The following is a 20,132-nucleotide window of genomic DNA, read 5'->3' on the forward strand; positions in this document are numbered from 1 at the left end:
GCTTTCCGTCCATTGACTCCTACCCTATTCATGAATATGCTCCTATCAACCTATAAATGGATCTAAGATGGTTTGCCAGTGCCACTACAATGGAGGCATCCTATACAATTAGCTCCTTAAAATTGTTTGTGTTGTGCTTAATAGTACATACATTCTTTAGCCTCCAGACAGCTGGGATAAAAAAAGAGTCTTAAGAGCAATACACTCAGATTGCATATGCATTTGTAAGAGTGCCATGTGTATTTGCAAGAGTGCCATTTTCCCATAATATTCTCAATTTTTTCAAATTCATGTACGAACTAGAAAGAACAGAAGAATATGCAACATGGTCAAAAACAAAGCAGAGAAGGTAGCATGTATGCTATCACTCTACTTTTAAAGGCCAAGTCTGAGGTCTAATGTTAAAACATTTTTAAAATATATCAGATCAGCTGATGCACAATGGAACCAAATTGTACAGGATTCTCTGCTGTGATAACTTCAGAAGGAATACACACTTGCCGTTGATAATGGCACTGTAATTTGCTGTTGTAGGGAAAAGTTTGAGGAGGAAGTTTGTCTTTATAAACAATTCAATGGGTAGAGCAAAGTAGTTTGGTATAGAAGTACATCCGAAGGATATAGTGTCAAATCTTAAATCGTTTATATGCTTGTTTGATGGCCTCAGGAAAGTTAAACTATTTAGTTTTTACCTCACTCTTCCTCCACGGAGCTCATGTCAGGTTCCCTCACCACCATCTTATCTTCACAACAACACTTTGAGGTAAGTTTGGTTGAAAGACTAGCCCAAGATTACCCAGTGATCTTCATAGTTGAGTAGGAATGTGAACCAAAGTTTGTGTGGTCCAAGTGCAACATGATAGTCATACACCACAGAGGCTCCTTTCCACCACACTGCATTCATAGATGTGTTCAATTCTAATAATACTCTAAGCAATAATATCTCATCAAAAAGTTCCCCATAACTGCTTTTTGGGAGAGAGTCATGGTAACGCACATTAGCCCAAATGATCCTTTCAGAAATTCATCTATAGGCACAATTCTCCCTTCACTTCCCTATTTGTAATACAATGCAAATGGTGATTGGTTTTGTACAGGGGAATGACAAAAGAAAATATCATTATCTATCAATAGAATTATTGGTAGACTGAACTATACTATTTTCCAATGAAAACTGAAAAACATTAATTTTCCAAAAGGCGTTGACTTAAGGCTTTGTGTCCTGAGATGAATGGGAGAAAGGTAGCTATATAAATAATCTAAATAAATAAAATAAAACTATGGAGAACATGGTTGGATCCAGTGATGCATGAAAGGAAAATGTACTCTTAGCAGGGTTCTCATTGCACAAGTAGTACTGCAATGGCTGTGATATAGTGCTTTGTTATAATCTTTAACCCAATAACAGTGTATCTACAAAGCAATGGAATGTACAAACAGATGACATTCCTGATTTAATTTGAAATCTGTAAGATCCATCTGTATTTGAGCAGATTCTACTTAGCTGTATTTTTAGAAAAATATGGTGCAAATTATATATATATATAAAATCCACAATGATAAAGATGACCAAACTACAACTTCAGAGGTTATCCATAAGAAACTATTCTAGATGGCTATTCTGTTTGTGATGTTGTTTAGTCTGAATGTAGGGCAAGAAGGCTTTTGTGGATCCTGAAATATCAAGAACCCAATGTTTCAGAAATTATCAGTGCAAATATTTAGGCTAAAGATGTGTTATGAATAATGACTTGGTTCCAAGTTATGTCCTTGTCAGAATTACATCTAAAAAAAATTACGGATTATGTGTGAGCAACATGGGGGCCTGCAAGGGGAATCATGAGAGTGGGGAACAATTTTGAAAACCCATTCGCCCTTCAAAATCTCTTCTCCTTTCTCAGACACTTGAACAGGCTGATTTATACTCCCCCCTCCTATAACTGACATTCAGCTGTTTTCACCACTTTGCTCCGTCTGAGGCGTGTTTGGTCCTTCTCAGACTGTTTCCAATTTCCCCCCTCATTTTTTGTGTGGTTAATTTACAAAATTGTATTTTTTGCATACCTGAGGCATCTGCTGAATAAATAGATATTTTAGCCTTCTGTGCGTGGCACTGATGTAGTGCTTTTATTGTTCGTACAGGTGTCAGCCAGTTGGAGGGGTGAATCCTATGACTCCTTTCTACCGAATCTTCCAATAGAGAAAGACTTTTCTTCTGGAGAAGGCTTATTCTGTCATAATATGCCATTCTCCATTGGAGGAACTTCCTTCATTGAAGGAAGGCTTAGCAGAAGAGTGCCATAGGATCCATAGTGATATAGTAAACTATTTGCACTACATTTTCTCATTTTGTTAGTGTTGCATGACTTTCTTGAAAAAAAAACAAATTACAAAAATTAAGTAAGAACAATTACTAATTATTTTGCACCAGATGTGCCTGAAGAGATGAACTTGTGTAATGGAAAGCCTGCAGACGGGATTGTCCCTTTACAAAACGGATCTTTAGCTGTGTTCAGAGGTAAGTTACCCATTTTTGTGTGTGTCAAAATGCCTAGTAGTAACATATCAGAATGTGATCCTACCCTTCCTCTAAGGCTGAGTGCGTATTTAATCCTCGTCATTTGTATTGTCAAAACAATCCATTGAGGAAGGCTAGGCAAGAATGTCCCATGGCTGTCCAATGAACTGCATGCTTGGCTGGGGGATTTGAATTGCGGCAGCCACCCGGGGCCTAGTCCAGTGCACAGATGCTACACTCGATATGTACGGGGCTGGTCACATTTCTCTGTTACAGCCGCAGGAAACCAGCCTTCATTAGATTCTATCCATACTGAATCTCCTTGTTGTAACAGCTTGAGAGGTTTTGTTGTCCAATCATAAAGATATTTTTGCCTATCCTGAACTTTCTGAAGACCTTCTCGCACCCCAGTGAGTACTTTGGGACACAATAAGCTGGTAGTTACTGGCAATTTGTTTCTTAACATTCTACCCATCAGTATCTGAGCTGGCAAATGCAACATTCCAGAAACAGGCGTATTGCAATATTCCAACAATGCCAAATAAGGATCCCTTTGCGAGTCTTCTGCCTTTTTAATAAACTGTTGTATGGAACGAATTGCTCTTTCTACCATTCCATTTGATTATGGGTACCCTGGACTTCTAAAGCATTGTTCAAATCACCAATCCTTTATACACCGTGTTATGCAGCTTTGGGTATGAATAGTATGTATGTACATAATGAGATGTGTATTGTATGTACATATTAGCCCCAGAGTTGTATTTGTATGCATCTATTCAGTGAAAAAAACCTGTGGCCTTAAATGAAAAAGTCCTTTTCCATCCACATCAAAAGCAAAAAACACACAAATCCAGGCAGTATAATGGTACTTGAAGTTGGCTCAAGCACCCTTTCCCCACATCATCCCAGTGAGATCCAGGGTATGGTAGTGGGGGCAGCATAGTTGCCTATAGGTGTCCCATGCCCACTGGAGAGGCAATTAGTGGCAGAGTTCTGGGGGAAAACATGTACTTTTCGTGCTTGTTCCACTCATTTTTTTAAAGCCAACAAAGAAAGGGTTAAAATGCTGCTGCTTCATTCCCTCATGGCAGCTTCCCTGCTCCTTTGCAATAGGCTGTGCAAAACACTTGCTTTTTTTCCTCTTTGGCATTTGGCATTTAACCCTTTCCTGGCTGTTAAAGCCAGCAGAGAATAAGCAGCAACATTAGGGCTAGTTCCTGACTTTGAAAAAAAAATAAGAGAGTTCATGCATACCTGGGAGGAAGGAAGCGAAGGGAGAAGCAGCCAGTTTGGTGTAGTGGTTAAGAGCGCAGGACTCTAATCTGGAGAGCTGGGTTTGATTCCCCACTCCTCTGCTTGAAGCGAGATGGTTGACCTTGGGCTAGTCACAGCTCTCTGGAGCTCTCTCACCCCACCCACCTCGCAGGGTGTTTTGTTGTGAGGATAATAATGACATACTTTGTAAACTGCTCTGAGTGAGTATTAAGTTGTCCTGAAGGGCAGTATATAAATCAAATGTTGTTGTTGTTGTTGTTATTATAACCCTTACCTCACTTTGCTAATAAAAATGATGGAAAAGGAGTTCAGAGAGCTGAGGAGGGTGGGAATGGTTGCCAGCAGACAGACCAATCAGCTCCTGGGGGAAAGGAAGAAGGGAGCATGAAAAGCAGGAGTTTTTGATTCTGTGCGGAACGACTGGGCAGTGACTTAAAAAAAATCATGGAATGTGCGCAGGGAAAAACCCGGAAAAGTTGGACAAAAACTGTTTCTGCTTCTTGTGACTCCGTTGCACCTGCAGAACTCTGGAGTTCATAGAAAGCAGAATAGATTCTGAAACACTGTAAAGTGACCATGCGGAAAACACCCTAGTTTTCTTTTCCCTCATACTTTGGGAACCATTACTTTAACGAGTTCCATTTTTTTTGTTGTAACCAGTCATTTATTGAAAAAGTAAGCATTGCAGAGTGAGTGAGATTGGTAAAAACTAATGCTTTGCTTTCTTCCCACACATTTTATCTCTGCTTGCTTTTACAGGTCATTACTACTGGTTGCTGAATGGAAATAGCTCACCTTCTCCTAACCCTCGTAAAATTACCGAGGTGTGGGGTATTCCATCTCCCATCAATACAGTCTTCTCTAGATGTAATTGTGATGGCAAAACCTTTTTTATCAAGGTAATATAATTTTATCCTCCATGGCATTGGCGTATACATATTGACAACTTAATTTTTTCTGCAGGATTTGAGTCCAGGGGCACCTTAGAGACCAACAAGATTTTCAGGGTATAAGCGTTTGAGAGTCAAAGCTCTCAACTTCAGACATTTTTTTCAGAAGCTGTTTATGACATATGAATCTGCATCTTTGCCAGAAAGGAAGCCATCCAAATTCTGCAGCCAGAAACCCAACCCTTTGGGTCCAGGACCTTAACCCTCTAATAGAACTTGCCACCATCGAAACACCCCCTCCCTTTGCCTCCCCTCCCCACTGTTTTTGGACCCAGGAGCACAAACAGGTTTGTGTGTGTGTGTGAGAGAGAGAGAGGGAGAGGGAGAAATGAATAAGGCATTTAGTTGAGTTCCCCTTTCCATTTCTTCCCCCTCTCCTTCCTTTGCTCACTCAGTGCTGTCCCTTCAGTGCCTGGCTGAATCCTGGTTGCATGAAAAATGGCTGGCTGCAAGGATGAGATTATAAATGCATACTCAGGACCATAAAGACAAATGAGTCTGAAGACAAACAAACTGTCTTTCTGACTCCAAGCTATATGCAGCCTTGCCCCCCTAGTTTTAAACAAACATTACAATTACATGCTAACCATTTTTATCCATTCTACTGCAGCTTAGAATCAAATTTAAAATGGACAGGCTCAAACTCTCTAAATTGGCCAGTTTATTCACAATCCCTTTCCTAATAGCCCCCAGCATACACTTTGCCTTTTTCACCACTGCCACATATTGGGTCAATATTTTCATTGAGCTTTCATTGAGCTACAACAAGAAAATCTCCTGTCCTATCTATAGAGTTTACATCCAGGGATAGTAGTGTCCGGTTGGTTTTCTCCATTCCATCTGTCACCATGTATGTGAGTCTCTTTTCCTGGATGTAACTTAAGGATTTTAATGGCTCCTGTCTCACCGTCCTAATAGTTCAGACGATATTTATCAGTCAGTCAAGCAAGCCTTTATTGGCATATATAAAATATAAAATTTTTAAATACAGAGACTCCATACAAAATGAGATTAAAATACAGATAGGAGCAGGGCAACAGTGCAGCAAAACCAGTACAGAATATTACTTGTCATCTTTGACGATCTTTATCTCTTCAGAATGCAGAAGCAGGGTCAGTACTAGGGGTGTGCAGGAGGGGGTTGATTTGGGTTTCCCACCTCAGGTTTACCCAAAGTGGGAAAAAAATTCGGAAATGCCTTAATTCTGAAGCGGCAAGCCGCTTTGGAATTAAGGTACTTTACTTGCTTTGGTATGCTCTGTAAATATTTGGAGCATACTGAAGCGAGGAGGGCAACTCCCCCCTCCCCCCACCCCCCTGGGGCAACCCTTCCACTCCCCACCCCCTTGGGGAACTCTTCCACCACCCATCCACTTACCTTACCTGGCGGGAAGACCAGCTGTGCTGCGGGCTGTTGCCACCATGGCGGCGGCGGCATGACACTGCGATGGCCTGGAGGCTCCAGGCCATCGCAGCCTTGTGCTGCCGCCGCCTGAGCCTCCGGGACATTGGGGAAGGCCGGAACTGCCTCCTCCATCCCTTCCCGCCCCTCAAATGGCTGCTGTGGCGCTGGCATGCCATGGCCATTTGAGGGGCAGGACGGGCTTTCTCCACCTCCTCCGGCCCTTCCTGCCTCTCAAATGGCCGCTGTGGGAAGGGCCGGAGGAGGCAGCTCCGGTGTTTCCCAACACCCCGCAGGCTCAGGCGGCGGCTGCCACCAACAAGGTAGGTGGGTGGGTGGGGTGGGTTGATATTTAAAGGGGCATGCCACTGTGCCCTTTAAACTCAGCCCCGAAGCTTTCTGAAAGCTTCGGAAAGCTTTCATTCGGGACTTCCGAATTGGAGCCAGCATGCTGGCCCTGATTCAGATATCCAGAATCTTTCCGGATTGGGTCTGATTCGGGTAATTTACCCAAATCAGAAACCCAAAGCGCACAGCCCTCGTCAGTACTTGGATGTGAAGCCTTTTAAGAAGAAGGGGCTGCTATGGAGAGGTAGGCAATGGCATGCTGCCTCTGCTCATTTCTTCCCTTGAAAAGGGAAATGGCACACTTTACCTTTATTTGCCCTGATCTGGATGGCCCAAGCTATCCTAATCTCATCAGAGCTCAGAAGCTAAGCGGAATCAGCCCTTGGTAGTCCAGGGTCGCTACACAGCGGCTGGCAGTGGCAAACCACCTCTGTTCATCTTTTGCCCGAAGTCAGCTGTGACTTGACACTTTACACACACATCTCACATACAGACCCATAAGACACATATTTCATCTTCTCCCTACAGTTGCAACTGGAGTTAACGTCTCCTTGAGCTGTATTACTTCAGATGGCACATAGAAATTCACTAGGCAGAATGGACTTCCATATCAAAAAAAAATCCTACTATATGAGAAAGTAGCATGTTAGGGAAGATTTCTGTTGTAACGTTTCTTGCAAACAGTAGCTTGTATCCGACAAAGTACCACCAAAATGTAGATTTTTCTAACATTCCCCCCCCCACACCACCTGCAATTCCCCCGGCAGGATTTTCCAAGGATTTAGAGCCAAATATGGCTTCTCCCCCCCACCCCACCAAAAGGAAACCTTTAAGGTATATTGGAGGAGTAGATGGGGGTGCTAGAATATGTGAAGGGGATGGCAGGCTAAAACTGAACGCAACTAAAAGTCTTTGTAGCGATGCATTACAAAAAGGGAAGTGATAAAGATGAAAAGTTGCCAGTGAACCATACACAGTATACTAAAGTAATCACACAGGTTGCATATTGTGAGACTTCATGTGTGCCACTTCCTAATCAGAGACTCACAACAAATCGGGAGCTGCAGAAACTTTATTAGTTATTAATAAGTCAATTATTAGTAACATTAAATTGGATATTTTCAGTTACACAAACTGGTTTTCTTACACTGGCTATTTGTAGATTGAGGCTCTCAATTTTAATGCAGTTTGGCTCTTTAATTATAAATAGTAACAGATTCTTGCCTGGGGTGGTGAGGAATTATTCCTAGGGTTGTGAGACTTGCATGTAGGAACAGCTGAAAGAGCTGTGGTCTGTGCTTATAAAGGGTAGGGGATGAAATTGCTCTTCCTCTTTCCAGTCAGTGCAAGGGGGAACACCCCCTCCTCACTGCAGGCCCCCAACATATGCAGCTGTTTGTCTAAATCCCATGACATGCATAGAGGAACTCGGGCCTCCATCCATTGGTGCTACATTGGACAAAAGCCTTTATACTGATTGAAATACGTAGGCATTTCTCCCTCTTCAAAACTAAAAATGAAAATAGGCAACAAAACAAAATGTCTTGCAAAGTCATTGCAAGAGAGTCAGTTTGGTGTAGTGGTTAAGAGCACGGGACTCTAATCTGGAGAGCCGGGTTTGATTCCCCACTCCTCTACTTGAAGCCAGCTGGGTGACCTTGGACTAGTCACAGCTCTCTGGAGCTCTCTCAGCCCCACCCACCTCACAGGGTGTTTGTTGTGGGGATAATAATGACATACTTTGTAAATCGCTCTGAGTGGGCACTAAGTTGTCCTGAAGGGCGGTATATAAATCGAATGTTATTAATATTATTTTTATAAAAGGGAACTTTATTGTGAATTTTAGTGCCAGAATAGATTTTTCCAGGTTCAACAACTACTGCCATTTTTGCCCACGGCTGTGAAGATTTTGACCCCTCTGAAGTACAATCAGACAATTTAAACAGATTTAGGAATGCTGAACTATTTAAACTACATAAAGTGAAAATGTTGAGTGCAATTAGGGTTCTCACTTGATTAAAGAAATCTTAGTTGGTGAATTATATGAGCTTTAATTGATCAATTAAATCTGCGTAGAGATGAAAATTATTTTAATGAAAAAATGTTTTCTTTTTAGATCATGCATGTATGTATCATGGCAAACAACTTTAAAGAGTTATTCTCCTTTCTCACATGGGGGAATAATTACTGATTAATTGGGAGCTTGTTTTGCACATTAAAATGTTTTAACATATTAAACCAAGCAATCAAATAACTAAACATAATTTTTTAGCTGTAAATGCAAAACCTGAAGATTTTGCTAATAAACTATTGGGCTGGTCAGTGTGGCAAACTGTTTTTAGTGCACAAGAGTTATCCTGAACGAGAGAAACCATACATTTTAGAAACCCGGTAGAAACAACTTTAAAAAAATAAAATGGAAAAAGTTTGAAGCTTCCAACGAACACCAGAACACTACGTATGTATTTCCTGTTCCTCAGCAGAACCTGTAAAATAGTAGTAAAAGCAGAAATGACTCTTGAAATGTCGGCAACCTGTGTATCTTAAAACCAAGATATATTTGCCTTCTTAGAGGATAATCTTGGAAACCAGAGAAGCCCTAGACATTATGCTGCAACTCACACTCCAAGGCGGTATTCCCCAGGATCCTCTGGAATGGTCCAGGTGATACTGGGCATGACTTGTGGGTCACATGTGGCTTTCTGGGTGCCCTTAAAAATCTCACCACCCTGAGTTACTGCTTGGAGGCTCCAACTGCTGGGGAGGGGCCTCCAACCAGGTCAATAATACATGGCTTACATATGTAATTTATGCTGAACCAAATCTGGATTTAGTTTACATAGTTTTTACATGAGCGGCATACACAAGTCTTAAATTGTGTTCTGAAATCTACACCTTATACTATGACTTCTTGCTTCTGCATCCTACTCGTCCCTATTATTAGTAAATGTTCCCAATTTGTATTGCCAAGATTGGGGGAAAAATCCTGGAGATCTCATCTTCAGTAAACCATGTCTGGCAGATTGGGTGGGTCAGATTTGGACTGCCAAATCATACATGTTTTATTGAAAATATCCAGCTCTGTAATATCCAGCTCTGCAAAGAAAAAAATTAAGCTAATTTCTTCCATCTAACCACAAATTATTGCATCAACTAAGCTACACTGGATGTCCATGTAAAAAGGATGGTTTTTAAAAAAATGTGTTAGTACAGACTTTTACTTAACTTTTAAAAATGTCTTTGTTAAGCAGGGAAATAAAGAGCCAAACTAGATGTTGCATGAGAGATGCATGGATCAGTCTCAGAACGGGGGTTAAAAAATAAAATAAAAAACCTCAGAGGTTGCAGTTAGAAATGGGTGGGGCAGGGGAGTGGGGTGAGAGTCTGTTTAACTGTGGATGGAAAAGCATATGGAAAAATAAATGGGAACCATTTCTGGAAAACCTGAGTTCAAATCCCCACTCTGCTGGGCGGCCTTGAGTCAGTCACACACACACTCAACCTAACATACCTCGAAACGTTGTGAGAAAAAATAGAGGAAAAGAGCACAATGTAAGCTGCTTTGGGTCTGCACTGAGGAGAAAGATGGAGTATAAATGAAGTAAAATAAAATAATTGTGAACAAGCAAAACAGGAAGGAAAAGAGTTAATTCCCCCCCTTCCCCATGTTTCTCTACTTCCTACTGTGACCGCCAAAGGAGCTTTTGACAATAATTGTAAATGTAATTAAAAAATACCTGGCAGACTGATTTGCCTATTGCCCATGTAACATACAGTTCTGCTCATGTTCTACTTGAAAGAGTTGGTCCTGTTAAATTCATTGACTCCAGTATAGTTAAAAACAAACAATTCCTACACCCAGTGCTTTTTTTCATCTGGAACACGGTGGAACGGAGTTCCGGAACCTCTTGAAAATGGTCACATGGCTGGTGGCCCCGCCCCCTGTTCTCCAGACAGAGGGGAGTTTAGATTGCCATCCGCACCACTCAGCGTGGAGGGCAATCTAAACTCCCCCGTCTGGAGATCAGGGGGCGGGGCCACCAGCCATGTGACCATTTTCTCCGAGGGCAACCCACTGAGGTCCACCACCTCTTTTCCCAGAAAAAAAGCCCTGCCTACACGCTATGGCTAATTAAGCCTAAAAAAACTATCAGAACCTTGTAGCGGTTGCTCAGTACTCTGAAAAGAGAGAATCTGGGAGGGACTGCCCATAGTTATTACAAGGACTTCTCCTCTTGATGAGTTTCTTGGCCTTACATACCCCCCCGCTCCCTCTGCCACTTGGAAGTACCCTGGAAGTCTCATTCTGTCTCCTACTCTATACCACTCTGGGACACTCTGAGTGGGTGTATCGTGTCAATTTATTGCTCATGAAAGGAAGTGACTAATAATAATAAATAGATCAAACTTGTTAGCCTTAATTAAATCAATGTTTGCACAGAAGTTTATTTAGCTAGCAAAATTTTCAGTTTCTAACTTGCAGTAAATAGCTTAGCATTAAGGACAGTAGGGAGTTAGTTTGCTGCAGAAAAAAAAGGTAAATTCCATGTCAACAGACTGGAATATAGCTTGGGGGGAGTTCCAGAGAATAAGCTGCTGGCAGTAGAAGGATTTCTTTCCCATCTGCTGCCAAGGGCATTTTTCAAAGGTCAAGTAACCATTAGGACTTCATTACATGTAGTGTAACATGCAGCTTAGTCCTTAATAGACATGGGCACGAACAAAAAAAAATTACAGAACCAGAGGATCGTGGTTCGGTGTAGACCATGATCCTGAATTCCCGAACAGCAACAAACATGTCCCGTTCCCGAACCCGGATCGTGGATCGTGAAACTCAGCCTGGGAGCCCATGGCTATTTATAAGCATGGATCCCATTCAGCAACACAGGAGGTCTATGTTTGGCCGTCAGAGCTGCCTATCAGGGTTTGCAGGGATAAGATTGGAGTGCCCATGGCTACAAAACACCCCCTTCCCCCTCTGTCCCCTGGGTGTCTTCTCCCAACTTGTGACTGCTTTGCTGCTCCGTGGTTGGAGGGAAGCCCTGCTGATCAAGGAAAGCTGGGCTTCCATTTGGGTTTCCAGGGCAACAGAAGGAGGGCAAACACAGCTCAGGCATTCCCCTGGCTCCGTTGCCAGGGGAATAGATTGCTGGCGCCTGAGTGTCTGGATCCCCAAATCGAGCCCGAACGCCATGATCCAGGCCTCTCCCAACCGCTTGATCGTTGGCCGTGGGTGATCACGATCCGCTGGGTCACGATCATGCGATCACCATTTTCGTGGGTTTTTTACGTTCGTAATGCGGATCGTGCCCATCTCTAGTCCTTAATGTCTTTTTAAGGATCAATTTCAACCCTATGTTTTTCTCCAAGGAAGAGTAACACGTTTCTCCCCATATTCTTTAGATTCAGGGATGAGATCCCATGACATGCACCGCCAATTTAGGGTGGTACAGTCTATCCAAGCACAAAGCAGATAGTTCTTAGTCTATGGTATGCACTGGGAGATCGGCGTTGCTTACTTGTGTTTTTTGCTAGAACAAGGCACAGTGACTAGCATGGAACCAAACCAAATACGACTCTTAAAAACAAATCTTTGAACTGGAGGGGTAAATGGGATAATAGAGTAACTAGCATGTAAAGAGAATGGCGGGCAACGATTTTTTATGGGGTTAGAGGGCTTATACTGTACGTAAGAAGAAATGAAGAGCTGCCAGCATTCCACGTGCAAACCATGCAGAGATTTATGCCAGTGCAATAAGACTGTATTTATTACTTATTGTGAGATCTCATGTATGCCACTTCCTCATGAAAGGGTTGCAACAGATTTATGCCCATGTTTGGGCTGTGGACATTTTATGGGTTTTTAGTCAACATGTCAATTGCCAATCTCTTGCTCTGAACTTGGATGTAGTTTGTCTCTTTATAAAATGTTCATGACCTCCATGCTGGAAAGTGAAATGTTCCTCATTTCTACAAGCTTTTCCAGACTAGGATTCTTATTTAATTAGTTCTGTTTTATTGCAGCTTTTTATTTCCAAAGTGATTTGTATGGACTTTTATGATCTTAGCCTTGTGTTGGAAAGGCAACTTGTAAATGCAATATCAACATGAAAGGATTTGTACTGGAATCCACTTTAATGTTGCAAGACATAACCACATCCTTCCATCTCTTTTCAACATCATTTCTTGCATGTGCATTTCTCCCAGGAAAAAGTCAAGTGTTATAACTGAAATAATCCTCGTGTTGTTTTTCTACACCAGCTGACTGATCTGCTATATGGTAGCTGAATGTAATAGGTATTTTCTGTCTCGGTATAACTTCAACCATTTTCATACGCAGGATTCTCAGTATTGGCGCTTCACCAATGACCTGATGGATACTGGCTATCCCAAGCAAATTTTAAAAGGATTTGGAGGATTAAATGGGAAAATAGTAGCAGCTCTCTCTGTGGCTAAACACAACAGCAGGCCAGAATCTGTGTATTTCTTCAAAAAAGGTGAGCTTCGTATTTTGCATACCTACCAAATTTAGCACGATGTATCCACCAGTGACATTCTTGGATATTTAAAGCCTTGTTTCATGCATGTGAGAATCCAGTGACTGTAACTGAATGATTCCTTTGATGTGTGTTGCTTGGATTATTTGCTCGTATTATATTTAGTACTGACAGACGTAGAAGTGTACGTGATTAAATCTGTACTAATTAAAACAGTTTTGAAGGAAGAAAAAGCCTTGGGCTGGATCCAAAGGTGAGCTTCCACAAACAGAAGGCATTCCAGTTGCACAGCGCCTCCTCCCTGCCCCCAACTGTCAGGGCAGTTGTTCTGGTGGTATGGAGAGCTACCTAAGATGGGAAAGATCCAGTCCACCAGCAGGTCTTTGCTCTTGGATCCACAAACATTGCTTTTAGATGATGTATGCAACATGCTATGACTACCACATGTGGCTTTCCTAAGTGCTTCTATTTAAACAGATCTAAAAAAAATTACTGCCTTTAATATACCAGGGCCACTTTTTAAATTGATTAATTTGACTAAATGCTGAAGTCCACATCTCCATATGCTTATCTTTTAAAGTCCTATACTACCAACAGCTATGACATGGTACATGTTAGGAGTGGGCTACAGTTTTATTATTAGTGTCGTAACAGCAGTCATCTCTTATGCTGTGGATAAAAGTGAAGCTGCTTTTCTTGGTTACTAGCAAAGTTTTACAAATGTGGCTTTCCTGCTACAGGGGGCAATGTTCAACAGTATACCTACAAGCAAGAAAGTGCTAAGAAGTGCAAGAAGAAAATTGTGACTGTGAAATACCCAGCTTATAAACCAAACACTGTGATCAGGAGGCGTCGGCGACGCTTTGAACGTGCAGTCAGGCCTCACCAGATATTCCGCACCGTGAGAATCAAGCATTACCCCGTTGTTCAGATCAGCCATCAACCCACAGGCATGTTCACCATTTATGTTAAATACAATCCTGAATGCAGATTGATTAAATCCACTTGAATTTAATAGGATTCAGCAGCATATTTGGATTATGTGCCAGCAAGACGAGTGTCAGAAGTACTTGTCACTATTTTCTTGATTTCAAGAGAAATTATTTTTGTGTTTGCAGGAGTGCTGCACCAGGAAGTCAAAGTCAGATCATACTGGAGGGGATTTCCAAAAGAAGTTAATTCTGTTATCTCAATACCTAGTGACCAGAAGCCAGATGGCTATGATTACTATGCTTTTTCTAAAGGTACATCGCTAAGGTTTCACAACGCCAACCTCAAATTGGCAAATCTTTTAGACCAATGCTCTGCAATCCATGGGGACCTTCAGATGGGTTCACAGAGCCAAGAGTCGGTGGGATTGGGCAGCACTGTGTTGGGAGAATAGGTTCACTTCCATTCCCCCCAAATTTCATCAATTCATCTCCCCTCCTTTCCAGCAGACCTGAAAAGGGAAATAGAAATCCTCTCTTTGCCTGTCTTTTTTCTTCTCTAAAGCTAACAATATGGTGGGAAGGGAGAGAACTTTGGTTGGTAAAACCATACAGACATGGAATGCTTATATCTGTTCTCCCTGACACCACAGGAATTGGGGGGCCTGCATGGAAGCTCTCAGCCTTCTAAAAACACTGGGAGATTGCAGAAGTTCTGGAGGGGGATCCCAGAGAATCTAGGAAAAAGCTCTTTGCTGGAGTATGTTGCTTTCCTAATAGGAAAAAAACTGAATCATAGTCCTTGGAGCACTGACTTTTTCTGCCTCCTCCTTGACCAAACTTCACACCTCTAGGGAAGATGCAAATGCCCAGTATTCTGATTTTTTGCCATAAAGACTATTGTAAAATATTATTTTTTTCTTTTCCAGATCAATACTACAATGTGGATGTGGGCAGCCGAGTAGCGAGACCTGTCACATTACAGACTGGGCAAACAGTGTCCAAGGCATGGTACAAGTGTCCTTCAGAGTGATTTGGAAACATAAAGACCAAAAAAAGTGCTATCACCTTAGACAAATTCTGTACTTTTTATTAATAAAAGACAATGAAATGTTCATACATCAACCCAAGTTTAAAAACTGCCTTTAAGCTTGGAGGCTACTACACTAATACAGAATAGAAATGAACAGAACGGTACACACTCTTTCCAAGTTTTCTTTTTACAGAACTCAGTTAATATTGCCTCTGTTTAGACCTCCTCTTCCTCCCATCGCATGAGTTACTCCTGCAAGAAAAGAGTATTATTACTTTTGTTCCAGTACTGTTATTAATTCTTGACTAATTTAAATGTCACTATCAAAGGATTTTTTGGAGATGTCCTTCCACACACTCTTTTTAGGATAATAATCCTATCTTATGTAATAGACACAGCATGATTTGTTGTGGGTACATATTGCTTCCTTTTTATTACATCTATTTTAACCAATTTAAACCATAGCAGCCTGTACTAGAAATACCTTCTGGTTTATCCCAAATGTCATTCTGACAACTAGATCAACTGGTGACAGAAACATTCCTGTTTTAGGAGGGGACTGGCACAGTCTGACACTAAAAAGTTAATTACTTGCACCTAAGTTTCAATTTGCTTGAACGAAACATCATTTTTAGGTAATTCTACATATCACTAACACAGACAAGATCTTCAAACGGATGGAGGGGAAAATTTTTTAAAAGTGTGAGTTTAGAAATAACTGTGCCCTGTTATAAACCTTCGTGTTCTGCTGATGATTTACTTATATTTATTTACTATCTACTGCAATTAACTTTCCTTGATAAAACCCATGCGATCTTCTAGAGAATTTTTAATTTTGTTATTTCCCCTAAAAGCTAAATAAATATCCAAGATGACATACAAGTTATAAGGTCTTTGGGGTAGGGAGTTCAAAATTATCCAGCTCCATACACACTATTGGTGGCTACAATACTACTCAATACAATCTTCTTAAAAGCAAGTAAGAGATCATGTTAAATGTAACACAGCCCTGCTCACGTTAGCTTCAAAGAATACCTACCCCTCTGTCTGTTAAATTGACGACCACGAACTCCAGTTCTCAGCGTTGGGGGTTGAAGTCTGACGCGCCGAAAAGGCTTGGGGTGACTACTACTTGTGTCTGGAAGAGAGATCGTGGGACAAAAGGGTATGACTGTGACTGTAGTTTGACTTGTAATAGTCATGTCAGAATATGTCTCCTCTTAATTTTTATCCTTTGCATTGTGAAGGTGTAGGTGATATAAATAAAATCTTAAACTGAAAAAAAGCAGTTTTTAGCTTTCATCTTTCATATTATCTAGCTACATGAATGTTAACATTTAAGAACATGATAAAAATAACATGTTTCTGAAATGAGAAGGTTACTCAAGAGTACTGAAAAGCAAGCGAATCTAGCTATTTATTTTTATTTATTTATAGTCCGCCTTTCTCATAGAGACCCAAGGCAAATTATACAATGCAACGGGAAACAATATAACCAACAGTGTATTTCACTGAGCAAAAGACAACACAATCCACAGTTAGGACATTCAATACACCAGGGTACGTAAGCAGAAAATTTAAAAACAAAAACACAGATAAAACCTTCCTGAAACAAAGTGTAACTAATTAACATGACCTCTTTAGCAATGTTGAACTGCCCAGTAGGAACATACCTACATCAGCAGACAGTATCAGCAGACAGAATCCAATAGCATAGTCTTTGTCCTTTACTAAGGCATCTCTCAGCTATTTCTTATGACAGAGCCCTCTCTTCCCAAAGCTATTCCTTGTGACCAGTATTTCAGGGGGGCATTTTGGGCTGTAGTGTGTGGGGGTGGGGTGGGTAGATAAGGAAACTGCATTTCTGTGGGTGGAAAATCCTTCCATCTGCAGAAGTTTTAGGAGGGATCTAAGCCAGTGCATACCCTCATATCCAGTGTTTAGACCTTTTATATAAGAAGCATATCTGGGCTTCCCTGCTTTTTGTAATTTGGATCAAGAAAGTATCCTGACGTCCTATAGTGAACACTTAACCATCTACACTCAGTCTCCTCCACAAATACATACCAACATAATAAACAAATTGATGGGGAAAACATGCAAATCTTTTAAAAAAGAACAAAAGAGTCAATACTCCAAACATTATCCATTTCACTTGAAAATTTTCACTTGAAAATTTTGTTGGTGTTAATTTTGTTCTACTGCTGTAGACAAGCGTGGCTGAGAATAACCAACTATCCAAGCTAAACCAGACTAAGAGGATTGTGCGGTACCTGCAGATGAACTTGAAGGAGGATCTTGACTGGTAGAAGGAAGGTCTGATTCATCAGGTGTTTGCGATGATTCTTCTTCTTGCTGGCTATCAATCTCTAGACCAACCTCTGAAGTAATTCTGGAGGGGAATGATAAATGTGTAGTTATGAGATTTCCACAGAGAAGAAAAATCATGATAGGACAAAAGTTCTTTATGGGTTTATTTCTTGTGGAAACCTACCCCTTCCCCCACTAATTTTCCCTATATATGGAATTTTTCACATCAAAAACAATATAAATGAATATTCTTATCCAGTCCATTTTCATAAACGACAGTGACTGTAACTTTGCCGGATATTCCAACAGAAAACATTAGCATTACTCAAATTAATTTTATTAGATATATAATTATTAAACAACATCAGCCACATTAAATGGTCTCTATAGTATACAACAGCCATAGGATTCAAGAAAGTTTAGGATGAGATTTATAAGCCTCAAAAGAAGATACTCTCTGGGCAACATTCATTCCAGTCACAGAGCAGAAGACAAATCTTGTTTATATTGCTCAATCCAGGATTTCTTTCACAACTTGTCTTTGAGAATATTATATAGAGAACAGTGCAAGATATAGTGTAGCATGTCTTCAACCTCTCTTTGACACAAATGTACAAAAAAATTCATCTACTGAAATTTTAGAACATATTTCCCATCTAAAGAGGTTGAGAGCACGGTCTTGAACCCATCAAGACACAGCCTTATCCTGGACTCCATTTCTTGGTTACACTAATGGGGTAAGAGTATCATTTTAGATTTCAGCGTGGAGAGGAGAAATGATTCATAACAAGGTTCAAGCACTTGCTTTTAACTATATTTAACCTTAAATTGCAAAAGGCCTGGTATATCATAAGTATGTGTTAAGAACAGGGACTGCCCAACTCTGTGCTTAGGACAGGATTAATGTCCGCTCTCATGTTCTACAAAAATATTTGCTGTATTAAACACCAAACAAACCCCACTGATTTCATGCATTTGGATTTTCTCCTGGTCATCTGAATGGGCTCAGTGGTATCTAGACAAGTCTCCCAAAATGACTACATTTCAGTAGAGCAGTGATGTGCCACTACAGAAAGATGCTAATTTCTGAAGAGATGCTATTTTTCTGAAACAGCTCAGATGAAACTCAGCCATTCTAACAGGACGCAAACTTTTGCCAGAGAAAGTACTGAACTCATCTTTATCGAGTTTAACTGCAGCATCCTGAGGACCACAAATTATCAATGAAAAAATCCAGCACCTGCTTCTAGTTATCAGCCATGGCCAATGTTGACTTCAGGAACATAACATTTCATTTATTATTGCTGTCAAGTAATTTATGAGAACCTTCACAATTTGATCTGTCTATAAGCCTTCACATCTGTGCCAGTGCCAGAGAGGATAACAATCTAACTAGACTGGGTTGAATGCATATTTTCCACTGCCAGTGGATGAATTTGTGAATCATGTCCTGCAGCCATGAAGTCACCTCTAAAGGCAGATGGGAGCAATTCACTCTCTCTAAACAGGGCAGCTCCATTTAAGGACTTGCGGCCTGAAAGCCTTTTGAATCTAAAGTGGTTACAACAGAAACCTTTGTTTTCTTTTGGGGGAGTAGAGAGGTCAGGTGACAACAACAATTCATAATGTTTTTTGCATATCCTAACAGCATCTCAGAACAGCCTCAAGTAGTCCTTCAAACTATCGGACTGGTTTTGATTACAGTCCCATTCTGCAGATGGGAGGGAAGAGGCTAAGAGAAAGCTGCTTGCTTTGATGGCAAGGTAGTGCATGGATGAGTGCAGCCTTTTAACTTTCTGCTTTCACTGTTCCACCTTTTAGCTACTACAACAGTACCTTGTTTTCTCCAGTGAAACATAAAGTTCCCATAGCACTCCTAGAATTCACATAGAGTTCTCAAGCGAGCAGAGGCTTTCCGGTTCACTTCCAAGTTGGAGGTAGGTGTGTGCGGTTCAGGTTCCCAATTCGGAAAAAATGCCCAAATCGGACCCCATCTGTAAAGATTTGGGTTTTCCGAATAGTTTTGGAACATGCGAACCAAAGCTTCCCAAGAGATTCAGGTCGCTTCGGAGTCCTTTAAACTTCAGCTGACCCGTGGGCCAGCTGAAGATTAAAGGGCATCCTGGGCATACTTGAGGGGGGGAGTTTAAAGGGAAAAACGCTCCCCACGCCATTTGCAAATGGCGCAGGGAGCCTTCTACCCTTTAAGTTCTCCCCCCCCTTCCTCCAGCCAGCTGGAGAGGGGAAGAGCTTAAAGGGAAGAAGGCTCCGTGCCTCCTTTGCAAACTCTTTCCCCCCTCCCACCAGCGAAGGAGGTGGAGGAGGCCCTTCCTAACCCTCAAATTGCTGCCGTGGAATACGAAGCATATCGAAGTGAGCTAAATACCAGAACCCCGAAGCAGCTTGCCGCTTTGGGATTCTGGTAATTCTGGGTTTTTTCCCCACTTCGTGGAAATCCAAAGCGGGAAACCCTAATTTTTTAGCAGTGCACACCCCTAGTTGGAGGATGTTCTGCACACGCATTCACATCCTTTGAACAGAGTTCATCTACTAACACTGCAGTCAAAAGGGAATGCTGTGTTTGTGGAGAACACTATGGGACAATCAGCGCTCTATTGTAGTGTTGCCTATTACTATTATCTCTAAGTGGCCAAGATAACATTTTGTATGGTAAGAGGTGAAGTACCATCAGGAGAAAATTCCTGTGCCTTATTACAGTGTAACAAAACCCAAAAGGAGTATGTCCTCAATCATGCCCTTCCATCAACCAAAAAACCTTGAAAGAAGCACATGAAACCCAAGGACAACGGTCATCAAATACACATCTAACTGTCCTCTACAACTGTGTACATGAGGCAAATCCAGAGCTAC

At 41.3% G+C, this 20,132-nt stretch overlaps 2 protein-coding genes across 6 annotated transcripts in view; one reads left to right on the forward strand and one right to left on the reverse strand.

Annotated features, from left to right (window-relative positions):
- Nucleotides 1–14,958, forward strand: part of PRG4 (proteoglycan 4) — a 33,496-nt gene extending 18,538 nt beyond the window's left edge. Inside the window, exons 6-11 of the mRNA XM_054980343.1 lie at nucleotides 2,432–2,518; nucleotides 4,553–4,692; nucleotides 12,833–12,989; nucleotides 13,730–13,939; nucleotides 14,108–14,233; nucleotides 14,848–14,958. Coding sequence (XP_054836318.1) covers nucleotides 2,432–2,518; nucleotides 4,553–4,692; nucleotides 12,833–12,989; nucleotides 13,730–13,939; nucleotides 14,108–14,233; nucleotides 14,848–14,951 — 824 coding nt within the window. The 3' untranslated portion in view covers nucleotides 14,952–14,958. The remainder of the gene's footprint in view (nucleotides 1–2,431; nucleotides 2,519–4,552; nucleotides 4,693–12,832; nucleotides 12,990–13,729; nucleotides 13,940–14,107; nucleotides 14,234–14,847) is intronic.
- Nucleotides 14,959–14,987: 29 nt separating this feature from the next.
- The window catches only part of TPR (translocated promoter region, nuclear basket protein), a 69,507-nt gene continuing 64,362 nt past the window's right edge, over nucleotides 14,988–20,132 (reverse strand). For all 5 annotated transcript variants that reach the window (XM_054979323.1, XM_054979324.1, XM_054979321.1 and 2 more), the window contains 3 exons: nucleotides 17,225–17,343; nucleotides 15,991–16,089; nucleotides 14,988–15,203 (listed from right to left, as the gene is read on the reverse strand). In XM_054979323.1, coding sequence (XP_054835298.1) covers nucleotides 15,148–15,203; nucleotides 15,991–16,089; nucleotides 17,225–17,343 — 274 coding nt within the window. In that variant the 3' untranslated portion in view covers nucleotides 14,988–15,147. The remainder of the gene's footprint in view (nucleotides 15,204–15,990; nucleotides 16,090–17,224; nucleotides 17,344–20,132) is intronic.

This window comes from Eublepharis macularius, chromosome 5, assembly GCF_028583425.1.
Source record: "Eublepharis macularius isolate TG4126 chromosome 5, MPM_Emac_v1.0, whole genome shotgun sequence".
Classification (NCBI taxonomy): Eukaryota; Metazoa; Chordata; class Lepidosauria; order Squamata; family Eublepharidae; genus Eublepharis; species Eublepharis macularius.